This window comes from Rutidosis leptorrhynchoides, chromosome 2, assembly GCF_046630445.1.
Source record: "Rutidosis leptorrhynchoides isolate AG116_Rl617_1_P2 chromosome 2, CSIRO_AGI_Rlap_v1, whole genome shotgun sequence".
Classification (NCBI taxonomy): Eukaryota; Viridiplantae; Streptophyta; class Magnoliopsida; order Asterales; family Asteraceae; genus Rutidosis; species Rutidosis leptorrhynchoides.
Window position 1 is genome coordinate 72377108 of NC_092334.1, and position 21093 is coordinate 72398200.

The 21093-nt window shown below is 32.7% G+C and overlaps 1 protein-coding gene and 1 non-coding gene across 2 annotated transcripts; both read right to left on the reverse strand.

Annotated features, from left to right (window-relative positions):
• Positions 1 to 783: 783 nt before the first annotated feature.
• LOC139887977 (uncharacterized) lies at positions 784 to 20802 on the reverse strand. The gene is made up of 2 exons (XM_071871017.1): positions 20718 to 20802; positions 784 to 1706 (listed from the first exon to the last, which is right to left on the reverse strand). The coding sequence occupies exons 1-2, from the start codon at positions 20800 to 20802 to the stop codon at positions 784 to 786; spliced, it is 1008 nt and encodes a 335-aa protein (XP_071727118.1).
• On the reverse strand, positions 5625 to 5731 carry LOC139894932 (small nucleolar RNA R71). The gene has a single exon (XR_011775407.1). It is a non-coding gene; the product is annotated as a small nucleolar RNA R71 (small nucleolar RNA).
• Positions 20803 to 21093: the final 291 nt, after the last annotated feature.

A 21093-nucleotide genomic window follows, 5' to 3' on the forward strand; every position in this document is an offset into this window, starting at 1 on the left:
AGACTTGTGATTTTCTGTTCACTTAATGAAAAAGGTAATCTAGTTTGTTTAGCCTTATGGCAGATTTCACAAGGTTCAGTAATTAAATCTCCTTTTAAAGAAAGTTTAGTTTTAAGAACATTAAGAACTTGATCTGAAGGATGACCTAACCTAGCATGCCATAATTTACAAGATGCATAACAATTACTCACACAATTATTAGCAGTAAAAGAAGAATCATGAGTATCATCAAAAACATAAAATCCACCATCCTGTTTACCAGTCCCTTTTATTTTCAAGTCCTTCAAATCCTGAATACAACATCTTTTATCATCAAACCTAACACTTAATTTATTATCTTTTGATAATTTGTATACAGACATTAAGCTAACACAATATTCAGGCACAACAAGAACATCAAAAAGTGTGATATGATCATTTATTTTTAAGTTTCCAATACTTTTAATTAATGCTTGAGTACCATTTGGATGTCCAACAGTTAGCTTTAAATCTGAAATATTTACCAAATTGAATAAGCCTTTTTCAGAAAGTGTCATGTGTTGATTAGCACCAGAATCAATAACCCAACCCTTAAAAACATTTTTAGATTGAGAATTAAGAGCATTAAAGTATTTATTAAAATTTGCATTAAACTTTACACTGTAATTAAAGAAACAACACAACAACAACAACAACAAAACCCAATACCACATAAGTGGTGTATGGGAGAGGTGAGATGTAGACAATCCTTCCACTATCTGAGAATAAAGTCAAGTCATTTCTCCACCTAGAGTGAAAACACTCTCAAAAGTAGAGAAAATCATCCATCTCTCTAGATTCAGTTGTTTCATTTATAAGGCTTAAGAGCTTCATCATCTGTTCATTTGAGAAAGAAAGAGGGGAAGAACTTGTACTAGCTTCTTTTAAAGCTGTAGTATTGTTAGAAACACTTTTAAAATTGTTTTGAGATTGATATCCTTGATTTGGCTTATAGCTATTATTATTATTATTAAAGTTTCTCTTATATCCCGGAGGATATCCAATAATTTCAAAACATCTATCAATGGTATGACCAAGTTTATTGCATTTTTTACATTTTAGATTTTGATTTGGTCCTCTTCCATTATTAAATCTTGAACTACTATTTTTAGAATTCATATCTTTATTAGAAGTTTGAGCAATAAAAGCAGATGTTTGAGGTTTAGTAATCACATTTTCTTTTAGATTTATATTTCTATGTGATTCTTCCCTAGACAAAATAGCATAAGCACTTTTCACATCAGGCAAGGGGTCTCTCAACAAAATATTACTTCTAACAGACATATAGCAATCATTTAAGCCCATTAAAAATTGCATTAGTTTTTGTACCTTATTTTGTTCTTTAATAAATTCACCAGCAGGACAATTACAAACATTACCACAAGTACAAGCAGGACCAGTTATCATACAATCATATTGTTTCCATAAACTATTCAAACCGTGATAATAATCAGATAAACTGTTTTCATTTTGTTTGATAGAATTTATCTTATGATAAAGATTATAAATGATTGAACCATCTATCTTATTGTAAGTTTCTTTTAATTCATTCCATACATGAGGAGCATTAGTAGAGAAAATTTGACCATAATAAAGCTCATCAGAAATCGATCCAGGTATCCATGAAAGAACAACACTATTACACCTATCCCATTGATTTTGAAGAGTAGCATCAGTAGCTGATAATGCTAAAAACGAACATATATTTCATAGCATTATCCTTCAAGAAAGACAAGCTTTTAGTTGCAATTGTTCTATTTACAAGTGATATTCGTTTAAATAATAAAAGGTGAAGACAAAAGACAGATTCGAAGATTTGAAGACGCAAATGACCATAACGCTAAAAAGTACAAGTACAATCCAAGTGATTCAAATTATTTGTGAGAAACGTCTAAAAATTGCAAGAGTACAAGCCGCAAAACGCAAAGTACAAGATATTAAATTGTACGAAAGGACGTTCGAAAATCCGGAACCGGGACATGAACCAACTATCAACGCGCGACTCAACGGAACTGAAATTACAAGTTAACTATGCCATGAATATAATATAATATATATAATTATATTAAATTATATATATATATATATATTATATTATATTATTAAAAACCGTCGGCAAACTAGAAAACAAATAATTATGAGCTGTCCCAGGTAGCCATGCGATCACATGGCCTGGAGGAACAAACTCCATGCGATCGCATGGAGTAAAAAGTGTGCCAAGGTCCTATAAATTGGAAGTTTGGGCGACGAGTTATTTACACCTTCATCATACATCTCTCTGATCACTCTCTCAAATATATTTATATTTATTTTATAATTATAATTTTAATATTAAGTTAATAATAATAATGTTATAGTGGTGAATGTTTTAAGTTTGTAAGTCGAAATTCTGTCCGTGTAACACTACGCGATTAATACTCATTGTAAGTTATGTTTAACCTTTTTAAATTAATGTCTCGTAGCTAAGTTATTATTATGTTTATTTAAGCCGAAGTAATCGTGATGTTGGACTAAATATTAAGAAGGGGTTATTGGGCTTTGGACCATAATTGGGGTTTGGACAAAAGACCGACACTTGTGGAAATTGGACTATGGGCTATTAATGGGATTTATATTTGTTTAACTGAATGATAGTTCGTTAATTTAACGTATCTATAAATAACCACATACACTCGATCGGACACGATGGGCGGGATATTTATAAATACTAATAATTGTTCATTTGACCGGACACGGAGATGGATTAATAGTCAATGGACTCATTAAAACAGGGGTGGATTACATACAAGGACACTTGGTGTAATTGTTAACAACGTATTAAAACCTTGGGTTACACGCAGTCGATAACCTGGTGTAATCATTAACAAAATATTAAGACCTAGTTACAGTTTAAGTCCCCAATTAGTTGGAATATTTAACTTCGGGTATAAGGGTAATTTGACGAGGACACTCGCACTTTATATTTATGACCGATGGACTATTATGGACAAAAACCAGATGGACATATCAAATAAACCAGGACAAAGGAAATTTAACCCATGGTAATAAATTAAAATCAACACGTCAAACATCATGATTACGGAAGTTTAAATAAGCATAATTCCTTTAAATTATATCTCATCGTACTTTTATTTACCGTCATTTTATTTATCGTCATTTTATTTATCGTACTTTAAATTATTGCACTTTTATTTATCGCACTTTTATTTATCGTCATTTACTTTACGCTTTAAATTAAGTTATATTTATATTTAATATTTTACATTAGGTTTTAATTGTGACTTAAAACATAAAATTGACAAACCGGTCACTAAACGGTAAAACCCCCCTTTTATAATAATAATTATATTACTTATATATATTGATACTAATATAGTTTAAAATAAATATAGCGTTAAACTTATCTGACTCCCTGTGGAACGAACTGGACTTACTAAAAACTACAATACTCTACGATTATGTACACTGCTTATAAGTATTGTAGCAAGGTTTAGGTGTATCCATTCAATAAATAAATAAATAACTTGTGTAAAATTGTATCGTATTTAATAGTATTTCGGAGTAAAATATAATCTATTTCGTACTACACCTCGCACACATCAAGTATTTTTGGTGCCGCTGCCGGGGAACTCAACAACACCAAAGCGAAATGCCATATTAAAATTTTTTTTTAGCTTTAAGCTATCTTTGTAAAAATATAATTTTATATAAGTTACAAAAATATATAAAAAAATATAAAAATATATATCTATATTTTTAAGAGTTTAAATTAAAAAGTTTTTTTTAGTTACAAAAACTAATAAGTTTTTTTTATATATATAAGTTTTAGTTATATTATATTTTCTATAAAATAAGAAAATAAACAAATCAAAGTAAAAGTAAAATATATATATATATATATATATATAAAACTTGAACCTGTCCAATTTGAACCTGCAATTGAACTGAGCCTGCATAGCCATGCGACCGCATGGTTTTCTCGCCTTAACCCCATGCGATCGCATGGGGTGATCTGACACACCTGACCTGATCCTCGTACAGCATTAATTACTGAGTATTATTAATTATTATTATTATTATTATTAAACCTAATTAGGGTTAATTATTTTATTATTTAGTTTAGTTTTTAATTAATTTGTAATTTTAGTTTTAATTAGTTTTATTAAATTATAAATTAATACTTTTATAAAATAATAATATAAAAATAATATTTTTATAAAAATAAATAATTTTTTCATTTTTTTATATCTTTTTATAAATTGTATATTTTAAACATATAATTCGTAAATTGTATATTTATCGTTCGTAACTAGTTTTAAGTTATAGTTTTTGCCGTAGTTAGTTTATATTTCTAGATTTTTAGGTTTTGCCGTAAAATCCCTTAAGTGCTTTTTCTTTAGATTAAGATTTAGGCGCTTTAGAATTTTACGACGTCACTTATCGCTTTAGTATTTAAGAGATTTTAGTGCCTAATTAAGTTATTGCCGTTTTGGATATAGAATTCCTTTTAAGCCTTAATACCTTTAGACGCCAGTTTTAATATTTAGTTTTTAGACTTTTAAGTTTCGACGCTTTTCTTTCTTATCCTTTTATTTTTCGACGTTTTTCGACGCACTCTTTTTCTTTCTCATTTCTACGCTCAAGTTTTTAGGACATAGATTTTATCTTCAAAATTTCGACGAAAAAATTATTTTAAGCGGTTAAATTGATAGACATCCAAAATTTTCTAATTCGTAGTAATAGTTGGATTTGTTAGTGGCGAGTTGTGGGCTTCCGATTTAAAGGGTCTTGGCTACCTGCTGCATCTATTGGCTATTCAAAACGTGGGCAAAATTAGAAAAGTCTATTAATTTGATAACTTATATAATTTTTTTTATTTTTATAACTAATAGGATATTCAGTGAATGCACCGAGCAAAACGTTCACCACCTTTCATACGTTCACCACCTGTAACTCGATCAAGACATCTAGCCAATATCGTCGCCATTGATTTTTCTTTAGAATCATCATCTAGTCGACCAAGTACTCCAATTCAAATTTTCGATAATCCATTTTTTGAACCCGACCTCACAATTGAGAATCCGGAGGATACTCAAGGACAATTCAGAGATCCTGAACCACTAATCATTCCTCCTGAACCACAAATTACTCATCCGGAGATTGTCGAGGAAGAAGCCATTAAATCATAATCCCCTAGTGATTCAGATTCAACAAATTCAATCATGGAAAATCAGGAACCTCTAAGTATGGAAGATCGAATGAGAGCCACACGCACGGGCCAAGGTCATGCAATTACTCAACCAGACATTAATGCACCAGATTACGAAATCAAAGGACAAATCCTACACATGGTAACTAATCAATGTCAATTTAGTGGTACGCCAAAAGAAGATCCAAACGAACATCTTCGAACCTTTAATAGGATCTGTACTCTATTCAAAATCAGAGAAGTTGAGGATGAACAGATCTATCTCATGTTATTTCCCTGGACTTAAAAGGGAGAAGTCAAAGATTGGTTAGAATCGTTACCTGAAGGGGCGATTGACACATGGGATGTTTTAGTTGAGAAATTTCTTAAAAGATTCTTTCCGGCATCCAAAGCCGTGAGACTTCAAGGAGAAATTGTTAGGTTCACACAAAATCCAAATGAAACTTTATATGAAGCGTGGACAAGATTTGAAAAGTTATTGAGAGGATGTCCTCAACACGATTTAGATACTTATCAAATAGTACAAATATTCTACCAAGGATGCGACATTACTACACGAAAAGACATCGATATAGCAGCAGGTGGTTCCATTATGAAGAAAACCGCAACTGAAGGTTACAAAATTATTGATAACACAGCCTCCCACTCACATGAGTGGCATCAAGAAAAAGACATCGTTAGATCATCTAAAGCAGCTAGAGCCGATTCTAGCCATGACTTTGATTCCATTTCCGCAAAGTTAGATGCTTTCGAGAGACGAATGGAAAAGATGACTAAGGATATTCACGCAATACGAATTAGTTGTGAGCAGTGTGGAGGACCACATTTGACAAAAGATTGTCTCAGTATTGAACAAACAATGGAACAAAGAGAGAATGTTTCATACATAAACCAAAGGCCTGGAAATAATTATCAAAATAATTATCAACCGCCAAGACCGAACTATAATCAAAATCAGAATTATAACTGAAATGTTCCATACAACAACCAACAAGGTCCTAGCAATCAACAAGTATCCAATAATACTTACAACTAGCAAAGACCTATTTTTCAAAATAAACCACCACAAACCGATGATAAAAAGCCAAATTTAGAAGATATGATGTCGAAGCTAGTTGAATCTCAAACGCAGTTTTTCACATCTCAGAAACAAACCAATGAACAAAATGCTCAAGCATTTAGAAATCAACAAGCTTCTATTCAAAATCTGGAACAAGAAGTGAGCAACCTAGCGAGATTAATTGGAGAAAGAAAACCGGGAAGTTTACCTAGCGGTACAAATGCTAACCCCCGAAATGAAACAGCTAAAGCCATTACCACAAGAAGTGGTATTACACTTAAACCACCTGAAATACCTGTAATTTTTGATGACTCTATTCCTACTACACAGGCACCACAGCCTGAGCAAGATAAGGAAAAAGAACCGGTAGTTGAAAAGGTTAATGAAGATGACACAGTTAAGGCAAAGCCTTATGTTAAACCATACCAACCACCGCTTCCTTACCCGAGTAAAATGAGAAAAGAAAGACTTGAAGCCGAGCAATCCAAATTCTTGGATATGTTTAAATAAATAAATGTAAATCTTTCTTTCATTGATGTGATTTCAGGAATGCCAAGATATGCTAAATTCTTGAAAGAGCTAATCACAAATAGAAAGAAAATGAAAGAACTCTCGGCTGTTACAATGAATGCTAATTGTTCTGTAGTGCTGTTGAATAAACTACCAGAAAAACTCTCAGATTCAGGAAGTTTCACAATTTCATGTTTTCTCGGTAGTCTTAATTCAATAGAAGCATTGGCAGACTTAGGTGCTAGTATAAAATTAATGCCATATTCATTATACGCTAAACTAGACCTCGAAGAATTGAAACCAACACGAATAAGCATACAACTAGCCGATCGATCAGTGAAATATCCTAGAGGGATAATGGAGAACATGCTAGTTAAAGTTGGTACTTTAGTATTTCCAGTAGACTTTGTTATTCTGGACATGGAAGAAGATTCTCGAGTTCCTCTTATATTAGGAAGACCATTCTTAAACACGGCTAAAGCAATAATAGACGTGTTTGGTAAGAAACTGACCCTAAGTATAGAGGACGAGAGTGTTACCTTTTATGTGGATAGAGCCATGCAACAACCACAATCTGCAGATGATACATGTTATTATTTTCAAACTATAGATTCACATGCAGAATTGTTAGAAGAATTTCTAGAATTACAAAGAACAGGAGAATGTTCTCTAGGAGAAGGAACTGAACCAATTGACGAAGTTGAAATATTAGCTGCACTCATGGCTAATGAATACGAACCAATAATAGAAGAACTTCAAATGTTAAAAGAAGAAGACAGATATCGATACAAATCATCGATAGAAGAACCACCGATATTAGAGTTAAAGCTACTTTCAAACCATTTGGAATACGCTTATTTACATAGTGAATCTGAATTACCTGTAATAATATCGTCTTCTCTTACTGAAAATGAAAAATCTCGACTCATTCCTGTGTTAAAAGCTCATAAACCAGCTATTGCATGGAAAATTCATGACATTAAAGGCATAAGTCCTTCGTATTGCACACACAAAATCCTTATGGAAGAAGGTCATAAAACATATGTGCAACGCCAACGAAGACTAAATCCTAATATGCAAGATGTTGTTAAGAAAGAAATTATTAAACTGCTCGATGCAGGTTTAATTTATCCAATCTCTGATAGTCCATGGGTAAGCCCAGTTTAATGTGTACCTAAGAAGGGTGGCATGACTGTCATCATAAATGAAAAAGATGAGCTTATTCCTACTAGGACTGTAACAGGATGGCGTGTCTGTATTGATTATAGAAAACTAAATGACGCCACCAGAAAAGATCATTTCCCTTACCTTTCATTGATCAAATGTTGGAAAGGTTAGCTGGGAATAGTTACTATTGTTTTCTTGACGGTTTTTCTAGATACTTTCAAATTCTAATCGCACCCGAGGATCAAGAGAAAACCACCTTCACGTGCTCTTATGGTACTTTTGCTTACAAACGCATGCCATTTGGACTTTGCAACGCCCCTGCAACCCTTCAAAGGTGCATGATGGCGATTTTTCACGACATGATAGAAGAATGCATGGAAGTTTTCATGGATGACTTTTCAGTCTTCGATGATACTTTTGAAACATGTCTAGTTAATCTTGAACGAATGCTTATTAGATGCGAGCAATCAAATCTAGTACTTAATTGGGAGAAATGCCATTTCATGGTTAGAGAAGGCATCGTGCTTGGTTATAAAATTTCAAAGGAAGGAATTGAAGTGGATAGAGCTAAAGTAGATGTAATTGCTAAACTTTCACATCCCACCAATGTTAGAGGAGTTAAGAGTTTTCTAGGGCATGCCGGTTTTTACCGACGTTTCATAAAAGACTTTTCTAAAATTGCCACTCCTATGAATAAACTCCTAGAAAAGGATGCTCCATTCATCTTTTCAGATGAATGCATCAAATCTTTTAATATTCTTAAAGAAAAACTCACTAATGCGCCGATCATGATAACTCCAAATTGAAATCTACCATTTGAACTCATGTGCGATGCACGTGATTTTGCAATGGGAGCCGTTTTAGGACAAAGGATTGAAAAACAATTTCAATCTATCTATTACGCTAGTAAGACGTTACAAGGAGCACAAACGAATTACACAACTACTGAAAAAGAACTCGCTATTGTCTTTGCTTTTGACAAATTTCGTTCATATCTCGTTCTAGCAAAAATGGTGGTATATACCGACCATTCTGCTCTTAGATACCTATTTTTGAAACAAGATGCCAAACCACGATTAATCCATTGGATCTTACTCTTACAAGAGTTCGATATTGAAATCCGAGACAAAAAGGGAGCAGAAAATCTCGCCGCTGATCATCTTTCTCGTCTTGAAAATCCCGAATTAGAAGTTCTAAATGAATCAGCCATACAAGATAACTTTCATGATGAATATCTATTGAAGATCGATTATAATGAAATTCCATGGTTTGCAGACTATGCAAACTACTTAGTATATGGATTCCTTGAAAAAGGGTTGTCGTACCAAAAACGAAAGAAATTCTTTAGTGATATTAAAAACTATTTTTGGAAAGATCCACATTTGTTTAAAAGTTGTCCCGATGGAATAATACGCCGATGCGTATTCGGGGATGAAGCTAGTCTAATCTTAAACCATTGTCACACAGGACCAACAGGAGGGCATTATGGGCCTCAACTCACAGCAAGAAAAGTCTATGACGTTGGATTCTATTGGCCTACAATTTTCAAAGACGCACACCTTCTTTGTAAATCCTGTGATGCATGTCAAAGGGCTTGAAAAATAAGTCAACGTGATGAAATACCACAAAATGTCATTCAAGTATGTGAAGTATTTGATGTTTGGGGTATTGACTTTATGGGTCCATTTCCAAAATCTTATAATAATCTCTACATTCTCGTTGCTATTGATTATGTATCTAAATGGGCGGAAGCACAAGCTCTTCCAACTAACGATGCACGAGTTGTAGTTAACTTCTTAAAACGTCTTTTTGCTAGGTTCGGAACACCGAAAGCTTTAATAAGTGATCGGGGTACTCATTTTTGTAATAATCAACTTGAGAAAGTTCTCAAAAGATATCTAGTAACTCATAAAATCACAACCGCTTATCATCCACAAACAAGTGGACAAATTGAAAATACCAACCGAGCATTGAAACGTATTCTAGAGAAAACTGTAGGATCAAATCCGAAGGAATGGTCCATGAAATTGGAGGATGCACTCTGGGCTTTTAGAACAGCCTACAAAACTCCAATTGGAACCACACCTTTTAAACTTGTTTACGAAAAAGCATGTCACCTTCCAGTAAAAATTGAGCACAAAACATTTTGGGCTTTGAAGACATGTAATCTTGATTTACATGAAGCCGGACGTCTATGATCAAGTCAACTAAACGAATTAGAAGAATTAAGACATGATGCATATGAAAATTCGTTAATCTATAAGGAAAGAACGAAGAAATGGCATGATAAAAGAATCAGAAGTTCAAAAGAATTTAAGGAAGGAGACTGAGTTCTTCTTTTCAATTCACGATTCAAGCTATTTCCTAAAAAATTGAAATCAAGATGGTCTGGACCATTCATAGTCAAAAGAGTTTTCCCGTATGGAACAATAGAATTGATAAATTCAAATGGGATTGAATTTAAAGTTAATGGTCACAGAGTTAAACATTACATAGATAATCCAATGGAAGTTGAAGATGAAGTTAATCACAATTTCGACACCACAGCTAACTAAGTGTGGGGAGATTCGAATGTTCTAAGGATAATATAATGATGTCTAGAGTTAGATTTTCTGTTTTCGTGTAGTTTTCGAGAATAGAATCCGAATGGTCTTTCCCTAGCAGACCCTAAAGAACTAGTCTTCTCCCTCCATTCTGAATTTTTATTTCTTTTAGGTTTTACGAGATGAAGAATTCCTTTGATTTGAACCATGGTCTACTACTATACGCTATGATTACTAAACGTAATAATAACACTTTCCCGAGTGAACTGGTATCATTCATAAGAGGAAAAATGGGCGAAGTGAGGAAAGAACTCATGAAAGATCATCATAAGACACATTTTGGTAAAGGAAAATCAAAATCCGCAACAAAAAGAAGAGCACAACACCTTGAAAGATGTCATAAATGCGGAAAATGGTCACACGAAGGTAAATGCTCGAACAATCAAACACATTCCAATTCTGAATTCGTTACTCTATGCAGAGAAGGACCGTTCATATGTTTAGAAGAAAAGTTATTGAAAAATCGAGGTTACGCTTATGTAGCAATGGATAACCAAATCGAACGATTCTCCTATGAGTCAACTAAAGCAGGTCTCTGAGAATTCTTTCTCATAGGTAAGTATGTACAGTTTTTATTTTATTTTTATTGCTTTTAACCTTTTGATAATAAATGCTGAATCGTTCGCAATAAAGTATTAAATTGATATTCAATAAAATTAGGTATAATAAACCGATATTATTGATATCCTACATTAATTTAATGCATCACTGCGAAATTTACCGTTTATTCATGAGGTATAAATATCTTTAATCAATCAATCCAAAATATTTCAGAAATTCGTCAGGAGTAAAACTAGGTAATACAGCCGAAATTACTTTACCCAAAAAGAGGGACGTATATTTTTGTAAATATTTGATTGATTAAAGTGGGATAAAAGACCAAAAAAATTTTATTTTATTTTTACCCTGTTTTTAAAACCAATATATAATTATAATATTTTAAATGAAAATTTGTAAAATTACTGTATATAAATATTAATAATATTTATATGAAATTTTATGCATTTTAAATTTAAGTTTGGTGTGAATTTAAAAACAAAAATGTACTTTATTTTATTAAGTTAAAAATTGATTTCTAAAATTCGTCGTGAGTTGAAGACTAGGTTATGGAACCGAAATTGCTTTACCCAAGGGTGGGACGAGAAATTTTGTTATCGTTATTTTTAATCTTATTAATCTAAAGTATGCTAAAAACATTAAAAAAAAAACCCCAAAAATCTTTGCTTTTAAAACAATCGCTTTAAAATGACAAATTTTAAATTTTTGTCGAGGGACGAACTAGGTAAACGTACCGAAACGCCCTCAATCTAAAAAGAAACAAAATTTTAAATTAAGTAATTATTTGTTTTATAAGTCAAAGGTTTTATATAAAAAAAAGAGAGAGAGAGAGACAGACCCCATGCGATCGCATGGGGTTTACCCTTTAATACCATGCGGTCGCATGGACTAAAATAGCTAGACAGGATCAAAAGCTCCAGTCGGCTGGTTTCTGTCCTCACAATACACACACACAAATACGAACATACACACACAAACACTCCTAAAATCATCATTTTTTCATCAAAATTCACCAAATTTCTTGCTATAATCCGTTCCAATCATGCCTTTCTTCAGATGGGGAAGCAAAAAGGTAGAAATTTCAACCCTAAACTCCTAAATTTCCTAATTTTTGTGATAATTATAATTAATTATCCTAATTTAATTTTGATGATTTATAGCTTAATTAGAGTTAAATTGTTAGTATATTATGCTTGTATAACCTAGATTGATGCTATTTGACATGATTTGAAGCCTTAAACTTAAAAAATTTTAGAAATCTAGGGTTTGTGTTCTTGAGCAATTTGGGGCTTTTTGATATAAACAGGTTATGACCGATTTTTGTTATGAATTATTGCTAAATTAAGTAGTGTAACATGTTTAGGTTGCTAAATGATCCAAACCTTGATCCTAAACATGATTTTTGAGCATCAAAGTGGACTTTTTAAGTCTAAAATTCATGAACTTGATTATTTTGATATAAATGCCATTTGAAACTTGTTTAATTGCTAGTAATGGTTATTTTAACATGTTATTGGAGTTGAATGCTTATGAACTTTGTATACCTTTTCATATATGCTTATTTGAAAAATTGTAGAATTGATAAAAATATGAAAATGAGTATAAGTTTAATATGGATTAAACATGTTATTGTAATTGTTTTAATTTGTTATTTTGCTAATACTAATGCATATTTGGATGCACAAATTTTGTGTTTAATGTGTTTTGCAGAGAAATACAGATACGGACGGTGCTTCATCGTCTAGACAACCTGAACAAGAACCTGATCAAGAACCACAACCGGAACCACAACCTGAACAACCACAACATTATGATCAACACATGCTATATCATGAGCCAGAACCACTGTTTTACACTCGTTATCGTCAATTTCAGCCTCACCTGAGGATTATGCACCTACTTATCGATGACCAATAGTTACATCCCAACCTAAGATTCGATCGTTGTTGGACAGAATACCCGAAATTTCAAAAGAACATGCACATTCTTTACCACAAAAATATTGAAATGCCTCGGGTAATCGATTGGGAGCCTTTGAAAGTGGTTAACCTAGCCGAACCGGTTAGGGATTTACTAGTTCAGAGGTATGGTAACTCTACATTTAACGATTGGATCCGCTTATTTACTACACGTAGAACTATATATAGAGAATGGTGTGTTGAATTGCTTAGCACTATAGAGTTAAATAATGAAGTTACTATGTTAGGAGATAAAAGTTTTATTAGATTTCTTTTAGGAGGTACAATGTACAGAATGTCCATGCTGGACATGGCTAGAGCTTTATTAATCTACACCCCCGCTGAGATTATTACACCTGATTGTAATAGTTTAATTGTTGAAGGTGAAAGAGTAGATAGAAATTTTGACGCTAACGCCATATGGAGGCGTATGTCAAGTGTGACGATCGCTCCAAATCCATATGGACGAACACGTCATTCATCGATTTCATTGCGAGGTATTTGACCTCTATATGATACGTTTTATAAACATTGCATTCTTTTGAAAAGGCACACCATAAATGAATATTTAAATCAAAGGTTTTCGACATCTGATGATTTCTACATATAGACAATCAACGTAAATAATAGTTTACAATAGTACTTCCGTTGACAATGCAGTCAAAATAAGATACATGGTGATGATTTGGTGAATGCAACGTTTCCTTGAAAAATATGCCATGTAAGACTCCATGCACATAGCTTGTATAACATATAAGCAATCAGCGGAAGACTTCTAGGGAACCTGAGAATAAACATGCTAACAAGTGTCAACACAAAGGTTGGTGAGTTCATAGTTTTAATGTTTTGCATAATCTGTACATAAAGGTGGATCACAAGATTTCAGTTGTTTCATCTAGAAACGTTTATCAAAATATTCTACAAGATTGAGCACCCTGGTAACTAAACTTAACGTTTATATAATTTGTACCCTTTGTATAATCATCTTAATAATACACGCAAACCAACATGTACGCTTCTCAAATAGCATACGTCGGTTAAAAGGCTAGTGCTCTAGCTCGGACGGGGATATCAAGCCCTATGGATCCATATACTACTACTCGTGCCCACCAGTTCTTATAACTGGCAGTTACTAGTTACCAAAGCTAAGGGATTTTCGGTTCAAACTCAGTGTAGAATTTAGTATGTACTTGTATCCATTGCGTTTAAAATAAAGTGCATGTATTCTCAGTCCAAAAATATATATTGCAAAAGCAATTAAAAAGAGAGCAAATGAAACTCACCTTAGCAGCACATAAGGTCATTCATCAAAAAGTGACCGTAACTCGGAATGCAAAATTAACCGTAGATCTCAACCTAGAGAACATATGTTGGTCAATACATGTCTAATAAGCTAGGTTGGGTCATAGTGTATCACAATCCTAATGATCGAGATCGACATACAAAAGTTATCCAAAGTTGTTTCAAAAAGTCAATTTTGACAAAAGTTCAACAAAACGAGACGTACCTTATATAAGGATTCATTTACTCGGTTGGTAATATTCAAAAATCCAATTTATCAATCTCGTAAACAAGTTGTTTAAATCTTAATTGCAGATTCAAAAGCAATTTCTATTAACGTCAATCATAATTCAGTTGATCATATCTTTTAATCCGTTCATCGAAATTATTCGATATCTAAATGAAAAGTTATTGATTTTTCGATAGCTTTCCAAAAACATGTATATCATATACCTTTTACCAGTAATATATGTATTTAATTCGTGATTCATTATAAACTGTTTAACGACGAAATTTAGCATACAAGCATACATAAACGTATATACTCGAGCACTAGACATGGATAAACAGTTAATGTATAAAAGATAAGATATGAATGCTCACGTATCAATATTGTGATTCAATATTGCAGGAAAGTATGTAGACACAACAGAGATAATAAAAACTAGGTTTGACTTGCGAACAATACCCTTGAACATTACCCATAACCTCCATAGCTATAACCCATAATTTCCTTAGCTCTAGCTTGCTCGAAAACTTGTTTTGAAATCATTTGGACATAACCTCGTCGTAGTATTTTATGTATAATATTAATAATAATACAAATACTACTAATAATAATAAGATTAATAATAATATTAATCTTAATCTTAATAATAATAATAATAATAATAATAATAATAATAATAATAATAATAATAATAATAAATAATAATAAATAATAATAAAATAAATACGGAGTAAAAATGAATTGGAGAAACATACTGGAACCAGCTCGCCTTTTATAGTATGTGACTTGAAATAGTACCCCATGCGATCGCATGAGTTTTCAGTGTTTTTGCCATGCGATCGCATGGCCGCCTTATCCGTTTTTGTTTGCTAGTTCGCCGACATTAAATAGTGTTACTGTAGCAAATAGTGTTTTACTGTAGCAAAGTCATTTTTACTGTAGCAAATAGTGTTTTACTGTAGCAAAGTCATTTTTACTTGTACATATATATATATATATATATATATATATATATATATACATACATACATACATATAATTGTTCATGAATCGTCGAGAACAATTGAAAGGTAATTGAATAGTTCAATAATTTTGAGATTCAACTTTACAGACTTTGCTTATCGTGTCGGAAACTTTAAATCATTTAAAGATAAAGTTTAAATTTGGTCAAAAATTTTCGGGTTGTCACATCAAGATTTAGGGAATTTACTCGGGGTGGAAGACACTCCTACTTAGATATTGATAGAGCAGAGCTCTGGGTAATACATAGATTTTTAGCAAACTCAATTACACAAAGGGGTAGAAACAAGGAAAAAATGACTTTAAACGATTTATTTTACCTTAAGTGTATTCTAGACCCGAGGAGCTTTGTTAACATTCCTTATTGCGTAGGACACTATTTGTCTAAAGTTGTTGAGGGTATGCAAGCAGGAAGTATTATAGGGGGAGGTATTTTTGTTACTCTCATTGGAGAGTACTTAGGTGTAGATAAAGAGCATGGGGGTCTGATGGTAGAGATTGAGGAACAAGCCGAGAGCATAGGCTTGCAGGTTTATCAAGGTGCAAAGGTACTAAAACGGAGGCACAATATGCCAATACCATATCAGGGCACCCATCCACAGGTAGAGAGGGGTTCGGATGAGGAGATGGAGGAAGCAGATGACATTAGGGATAGTTATACTGATGTCTTCCAGCATGTAGATGAGGTGGAAATGAATAACCAGGCTAGGCATCATCAGTATGAGCAGTGGAGAGCCGCGAATGAGTATGAGCAATCCAAGCGACGCCAACACGATAGCTGGTATGTTCATCATCACCAAATCATGAGCCAACTATCATATCAGGTACCACATAACTACATCCCGACTCTGTCTGCTTTTTATCCACCACATCAACCCGACATGCGACCACCCTTTAACCTGTACTACCCCAATCAAGCCTACCAGGACACCTATCACCAACCATGGAACCCGAGCAATGATATGAACTGGAATCCCTATCCAAATCAATAGTGTTCCATTGGTGATTTCTTATCTTTTATTATTTTTATCTATTTATGTTAAACATTTAACATTTTGATGCTTTTATGTAATGTTTAACATTTTTATTATTTTGTACTAATATTTCATTTTTGTAATTTGAAAGTGGGATATTAAGTCCCATTTTAAAATACCATGCATGTTTATATTTGTATTTTATGTATTTTATCTCATGTACACAACAGGGTAAAACAACCCATTTTCAAAGACTGGCATTAAGTTCAGCAAAAGCAACTAATTTTGACGACAAGATGCAAAATATATGTGAAATAACAATTGCAGGAATGAACAAATGATGTGCACCATTTATCATTCAAACAAACAACAATATGTTTGGAAACTTTGGTAAAATTTAATCATTTTTCTACGCTAATCACCCTCAATAATTTAAATTGTTACTGATTTCTTGCAAATGAGGGCATTGCAAGATCTTAAGTGTGGGAAGGGATTAAATTCTTTCGGTTTTAAAAAAAATTTGACTTATACACTTAGTTTAATAGCCGCCGTTAAACTTTACTAGTAACGCAGTAGTTGTATTAGAATCTAGTGCTCTCTGATAATAAAGAACAGCCCTAGTCTTATATACTGACTACCCACTTCTAGTAAAAATTTTAAAAAAAATTTCAACTAAATGAACTCAAAATCATGTTTATTAACACCGAAATTATTGTTACCTCGAAAAGGACATAAATTGAGAAACAACCCAAAACGCTTGAATTCATTTAAAATGGAATAGAAGAAAATAAAAAGGCAAAGAAAGAAAAATAAAAGCCAAGTGTGGAAAAAATTTACCAAGTTATTTAAAACATATATCACATATTTTTGTACAAATAATTGAAGATACTTTTGTTTTGGACGATATTAATCAGTTTTACCCAGTTTATTGTAATATAAATAGAATTTAAAAGGAAGTAAAGTCTTCCGAGAAAAAGACACGCGCTTCTTGATTTAGGTCAGGAAGTTGTCGTCCAGACCAGTTGTAGAGTCTACGAAAAATCTTGAAAAGTTTTCTCGAAAATCAGCTGGAAATCCACGGACCTCGGCATCAAACAGGGTCGCCATATGGTCAGACTTATCCTATCTATGAGAGGATCTGTCTCGTACAATGGGGGGCACCGTGCAAATTAGCTTATAAGACTAATGAATCAGATCCCCAGAAAGGATAATCTCCTTAAAAGATTAAAAATCAGCATTTAAGCCTGACATTACTCAATCCTTGAGATTGACCTTAAAGATTGAGAATTCAAACTCATGAAATTCGATGATATCTAAACTCGAGCTTGAACGAGAAAATATTTTGATCAAACTATAAACCGATTTGTTTTCTGAAAACCTATTTTCAATGCGTTCATTACCATTGAACGTAAAATCCTAAGAATTCACCGGAATTCATTAGGTCACCTGAACCAAATCGGGTGTCAACCGTAAGAACGGTGGTTGCATAGCATGGTCGAAGAGAGGACCTTGTGCCAGACCGAAAAACTATAGGGTGATCTTTACTATTGCTCCTACAAAGGATAGTAATTGCATCCGACATGTTATGTACCATGAACATCTGCATGTCATTGGACATTGCCTTAACAGTTGCTTGTTCAACGCTTTCCTTTACAACCGGACGGTAGTTTACCGAAAGGTAATATACGGAGCAAGTAAACTGGACGTGTTGCTTTCTCAATACAAGGTTAGCAAGTGGGTGACACAAAACTGCAAGTTTTGAGCTAAAATTGTCAAATCTGAAACCCACAAAACCCACAAAAACATTTTGCAAACACCGGTGAAGGGTTATTCCGGAAAACTTATCTAGGGTAAAAGCTAGATTAAATTTTCAAAAGATCAAATGTTTTCATAAAGATCCAATTTCCTAAAGGATCTAAATTTTTATAGTCATGTGGGACTGTAAACCACATCGTTACTATCATTGTTCATACCGTCGTATCAAAATCACTAATGTACAACGGGTGAAGTATAAAGAAGTGATTCCAGTAAAGTTTATATTCAAGTTCTATATTTCTTGTGGACAAGCAACGCTCAAGTGTGGGAATATTTGATAATGCTAAAAACGAACATAAATTTCATAGCATTATCCTTCAAGAAAGACAAGCTTTTAGTTGCAATTGTTCTATTTACAAGTGATATTCATTTAAATAATAAAAGGTGAAGACAAAAGACAGATTCGACGATTTAAAGACGCAAATGACCAAAACGCTAAAAAGTACAAAGTACAATCCAAGTGGTTCAAATTATTGGTGAGAAACGTCTAAAAATTACAAGAGTACAAGCCGCAAAACGCAAAGTACAAGATATTAAATCGTATGAAAGGACGTTCGAAAATCCGGAACCGGGATATGAACCAACTATCAACGCGCGACTCAACGGAACTGAAATTACAAGTCGACTATGCACATGAATATAATATAATATATATATAATTATACAAAATTATATATATTATATTATATTATTAAAAACCGTCGGCAAACTAGAAAACAAATAATTATGAGCTGTCCCAGGTAGCCATGCGATCGATCGCATGGAGTAAAAAGTGTGCCCAGGTCCTATAAATTGCAAGTTTGGGCGACGAGTTATTTACACCTTCATCATACATCTCTCTGATCACTCTCTCAAATATATTTATATTTATTTTATAATTATAATTTTAATATTAAGTTAATAATAATAAGGTTATAGTGGCGAATGTTTTAAGTTTGTAAGTCGAAATTCTGTCCGTGTAACACTACGCGATTAATACTCATTGTAAGTTATGTTCAACCTTTTTAAATTAATGTCTCGTAGCTAAGTTATTATTATGTTTATTTAAGCCAAAGTAATCGTGATGTTAGAATAAATATTAAAACGGGGTTATTGGGCTTTGGACCATAATTGGGGTTTGGACAAAAGACCGACACTTGTGGAAATTGGACTATGGGCTATTAATGGGCTTTATATTTATTTAACTGAATGATAGTTCGTTAATTTAATATAGAGAATTACAAATTGATGTATCTATAAATAACCACATACACTCGATCGGACACGATGGGAGGGATATTTATAAATACTAATAATTGTTCATTTGACCGGACACAGGGATGGATTAATAGTCAATGGACTCATTAAAACAGGGGTGGATTACATACAAGGACACTTGGTGTAATTGTTAACAACGTATTAAAACCTTGGGCTACACGCAGTCGATAACCTGGTGTAATCATTAACAAAGTGTTAAGACCTTGTTACAGTTTAAGTCCCCAATTAGTTAGAATATTTAACTTCGGGTATAAGGGTAATTTGACGAGGACACTCGCACTTTATATTTATGATCGATGGACTATTATGGATAAAAACCAGATGGACATATCAAATAAACCAGGACAAAGGACAATTAACCCATGATAATAAATTAAAATTAACACGTCAAACATCATGATTACGGAAGTTTAAATAAGCATAATTCCTTTAATTTATATCTCATCGTACTTTTATTTACCGTCATTTTATTTATCGTTATTTTATTTATCATACTTTAAATTATTGCACTTTTATTTATCGCACTTTTATTTATCGTCATTTACTTTACGCTTTAAATTAAGTTATATTTATATTTAATATTTTACATTAGGTTTTAATTGTGACTTAAGACATAAAATCGACAAACCGGTCACTAAACGGTAAAACCCCCCTTTTATAATAATAATAATATTACTTATATATATATTGATACAAATATAGTTTAAAATAAATATAGCGTTAAACTTAGCTGACTCCCTGTTGAACGAACCAGACTTACTAAAAACTACACTACTCTACGATTAGGTACACTGCCTATAAGTGTTGTAGCAAAGTTTAGGTATATCCATTCAATAAATAAATAAATAACTTGTGTTAAATTGTATCGTATTTAATAGTATTTCGTAGTAAAATATAATTTATTTCGTACTACACCTCGCACACATCAGTAGCATGCCTTTGAAAAGTTCCATTGATAAAACCAAGTTTATTTTTAGTACTCAAAGCTAGTAACATAGATCTACTCCAGATATTATAATTTTCTGTTCCTTTGAGTTTAATAGAAATAAAAGATGTACCCGTAGTTGTATCACTTGCATGTAGATACAAAGGATCACTAAAATCAAGTTTATTAATCAAAGTAATAGCACCTTGTTCAGCCATATCAACAATTAAGAAAGAAACAAATAAAGAACAGAAATAACAGATAAGGAATAACAGATATCAAGATATAATAATATCAGATAAACAGAACAAGCAAATAAGATCTTAGGCCAAGAATCTTAAACCGTGCTTGATCAGGTATTCATGAGTTTCAAGAACTCAGATCAAGAGTTGGGCACGGTCATTCAGTCAAATAATAGGAAAAATAAAAAACACACAATAAAGAAAACACGAATAAATTCGAGACTCCCCTTTGTAGATCACCACAAAATAGAAGAAACGAATGAAAGA

Bases quoted from the DNA above. Each gene is read 5' to 3' on its own strand.
- LOC139887977 (XM_071871017.1), bottom strand. From the start codon at position 20,802: ATGGCTGAACAAGGTGCTATTACTTTGATTAATAAACTTGATTTTAGT. The intron at 1,707-20,717 runs GTACATCTTTTA...GTTCGTTTTTAG, and splicing joins TGCAAGTGATACAACTACGG to CATTATCAGCTACTGATGCT.